Genomic DNA, 3046 nt, shown 5'->3' with positions numbered 1-3046 from the left:
CCCCTCCCTCCCTCCCTCCCTCTCTCCCTCTCTGCTGGGGCCGCAGGGCCGCGCGGTGGCCGCCGTGGCGCCCGCGGGGCTGTGGGGCGGCGCGGTGGCCATGGTGTCGCGCGCGGGGCCACGCGGTGAGGCGGCGTGGTGGCCGCGGTGGCGCGCGCGGGGACGTTGGGCGGCGCGGTGGCCGCAGTAGCGCGCTGGGCCGCGTAGTGAGGCATGCGTGAGACCGATGAAGGTACAGATCCCTCTCTCTCTCTCTCTCCATCTCCTCACTCTTCCCACTCTTCTCCTCTTCATCTCCCTCACTCTTCCCTCTCCCTTTTGCAGATCCAGTGGAACAGAGGCAGATCCGGTGGTGGCACCCTGGAGCAGGGGCAGATCTGGGCGACACCATGACGGGAGCACGGAGGTCGGCCGGCGTGAGCCTGGATCTAGCTCTGGGGCTAGGATTGGGCACGCCGGTGGGCTCAAAAATGGGCTCGCCAGTGGGCTCTGGGTTTTTTTGTTTGTTTAATTCATTAACCGAGGTGGACATTTGCAAGACGTCCGCCTCCGTTAATATATTAATCGTGGCGGGCAATGCAACTGCCTCCGTAGAATCACCAGTAACGGTGACCTTTGATTCGAGACGGTTGCAATGCCCGCCTCTATTAATAAAAAAAGCCCGTCTCCATTAAAGTTTACGTAGTAGTGGTGATTGCTCAGTATATATTTCTTAGCAGGCTCTACCATACCCCATCTTCGTTAATTAACTTGAGCAATGGTGTGTGAAACATCTGTAGCAATACCATCTAGCTGAATTTCCATTCCACGGTTGGAGTAAAGTCCAGCAAGTTTTCCATGGCCGCCGGGCGTTACACCCAAGCCAAAGCGCCTCCGTAAGCATTAACGCAACGCTTTGGGCTGAACGCGGAAGCATGAAAACAAGGTTAGAAGAATAATTATTATATTATCCTTAATCTACAATCATCGTATACGAGAACGCTACAAGAACAATGCTGGCTAGGGGCTACTCCTATATATGTGGCAGGCTCTACAACTACGACTACTACCACCGGCTTTAGTTTCCAAGTATACTCACCGAGCTTACTGAAGAGCACTAGCAGCTAGGCTGCTAGCTAGCGAGCTGCAAAATGGCTTCGGCCGTTCACTCTCTGCTCGTCTGCTTGGTGCTCCTTGTTTCGCCCTATCTTGGCTGCTCTTACCAGACCAGATACACCCATGGCGGAAGGCACTACGTTCTCCGTTCCAACAGAGACCAACAGCAACCGAAACAGACGCCGACCTGCTCCTCCGCACATTCTGGTGAGGCATCACCATAATGTCGTTCCTTGTTAATTGTTGTGTAATAGTCCATATACATATGCCGCCTGTACTCTGTAAGGATGTGTCATGTTAACTTGTGACCTAACTAACATTGTAGGGACGAGCAGCAGCGACGCATTGCCTGTGGTGCACCGGCTGAGTCCATGCTCCCCTCTCGGCACCGCACGGAACCAGCAGATGGAAAAGCCATCCGTGGCCGACGTCCTCCACCGCGACGCACTCCGCCTCCGCTCCCTGTTCCAGGAGCACAACCATGGGTCCCGTTTCCCTGCACCCGCACCGACGTCAGCTGGAGGAGGGCTCTCGATCCCCAGCAGAGGCGATCCGATCCAAAAGCTGCCCGGTGCGTTGGAGTACCACGTCATCGCTTGGTTCGGCACTCCGGTGCAGCAGTTCACTTTGGGATTCGACACGACCACCCCCGGTGCCACGCTGCTACGGTGCAAGCCGTGCGCCGCCAACGAACCGTGCGACCACGCCTTTGACCCGTCCGCGTCGTCCTCCATCGCTCAAGTCCCCTGTGGCTCGCCGGACTGCCCGTTCAAAGGCTGCTCCGGACCCAGCTGCACTCTCAGCGTCTCCACCAACAACACTTTGCTGGGCAATGCGACGTTCTTCACCGACAAGCTGACGCTGACGCCGTGGAACACCGTGGACAGCTTCAGGTTCGCGTGTCTCGAGGCCGGCTTCTGGCCGGCCGATAGCTCAACCGGTATCCTCGACCTCAGCCGGAATAGCCACTCGCTGGCGTCTCGCGCCGCGCCTTCCTCGCCGGACGCGGTCGCCTTCTCCTACTGCCTGCCGTCGTACCCGAGGGACGTAGGCTTCCTCTCCCTCGGCGCCACCAAGCCGGAGCTCTTGGGACGCAAGGTGAGCTACACCCCGCTGAGGAGCAACCCCCACAACGGGAATCTATACGTCGTGGAGCTCGTCGGGCTGGGCCTCGGCGGCGTCGACCTCCCGATCCCGCGCGCCACCATCGCCCGCGGAGGCACGATCCTCGAGCTGCACACGACGTTCACCTACCTCAAGCCCCAGGTGTACGCGGTCCTCCGCGACGAATTCCGCAAGTCCATGTCGCAGTACCCTGTCGCGCCGCCGCTCGGAAGCCTGGACACGTGCTACAACTTCACCGCGCTGAACTCTTTCTCCGTGCCGGCCGTGACGCTCAAGTTCGACGGCGGGGCCGAGGTTGACCTCTGGATGGACGAAATGATGTACTTCCACGAGCCCGGGAACCACTTCTCCGTCGGCTGCCTCGCGTTCGTTGCCCAGGATGGCGGCGCTGTGATCGGGAGCATGGCGCAGATGTCGACGGAGGTGGTGTACGACGTGCGCGGAGGGAAGGTTGGGTTCGTCCCGTACCGCTGCTGATTGAAGATCTCCGGATCACCAGCGTATCTATAGGCATGTGTGCATGCAGGGTGAAGAGCAAGCATGCCATGGGTGTGTGGTCCTTTTAACATCTTTTGTCTGTAATAAGATAAGACTCAGAGAAGTCGCGCGTGATGCATGTTGGGGCTACGGACTACTATGTCCGTACTGCTGAATAAGCAGCAGCAACAGCGATCAAAAGCTAGTTCTATGCTGCCTCTGTTTTATCAAGTTTGTCAATACTAAGAAAAACAGTTTACTTTCTATTTCAATTGATTATTTTGTATTCACCATAGTCCATAGCACTCGAAAGTGTGACGAGAAGAAATACCTGTCGACAATATGGGTC

The 3046-nt window shown here is 57.5% G+C and overlaps 1 protein-coding gene across 1 annotated transcript; it reads left to right on the top strand.

Annotated features, from left to right (window-relative positions):
• Positions 1-213: 213 nt before the first annotated feature.
• LOC136526041 (aspartyl protease family protein At5g10770-like) lies at positions 214-2697 on the top strand. Its single transcript, XM_066518827.1, has 3 exons — positions 214-232; positions 325-501; positions 1421-2697. Exons 1-3 carry the CDS (start codon positions 214-216, stop codon positions 2695-2697), a joined length of 1473 nt encoding a protein of 490 aa, XP_066374924.1.
• Positions 2698-3046: the final 349 nt, after the last annotated feature.

Source organism: Miscanthus floridulus, chromosome 19 (assembly GCF_019320115.1).
Source record: "Miscanthus floridulus cultivar M001 chromosome 19, ASM1932011v1, whole genome shotgun sequence".
Lineage (NCBI taxonomy): Eukaryota > Viridiplantae > Streptophyta > Magnoliopsida > Poales > Poaceae > Miscanthus > Miscanthus floridulus.
The sequence above is the reverse complement of the archived record's forward strand: the minus strand, read 5'-3'. Positions and strand labels throughout refer to the sequence as shown.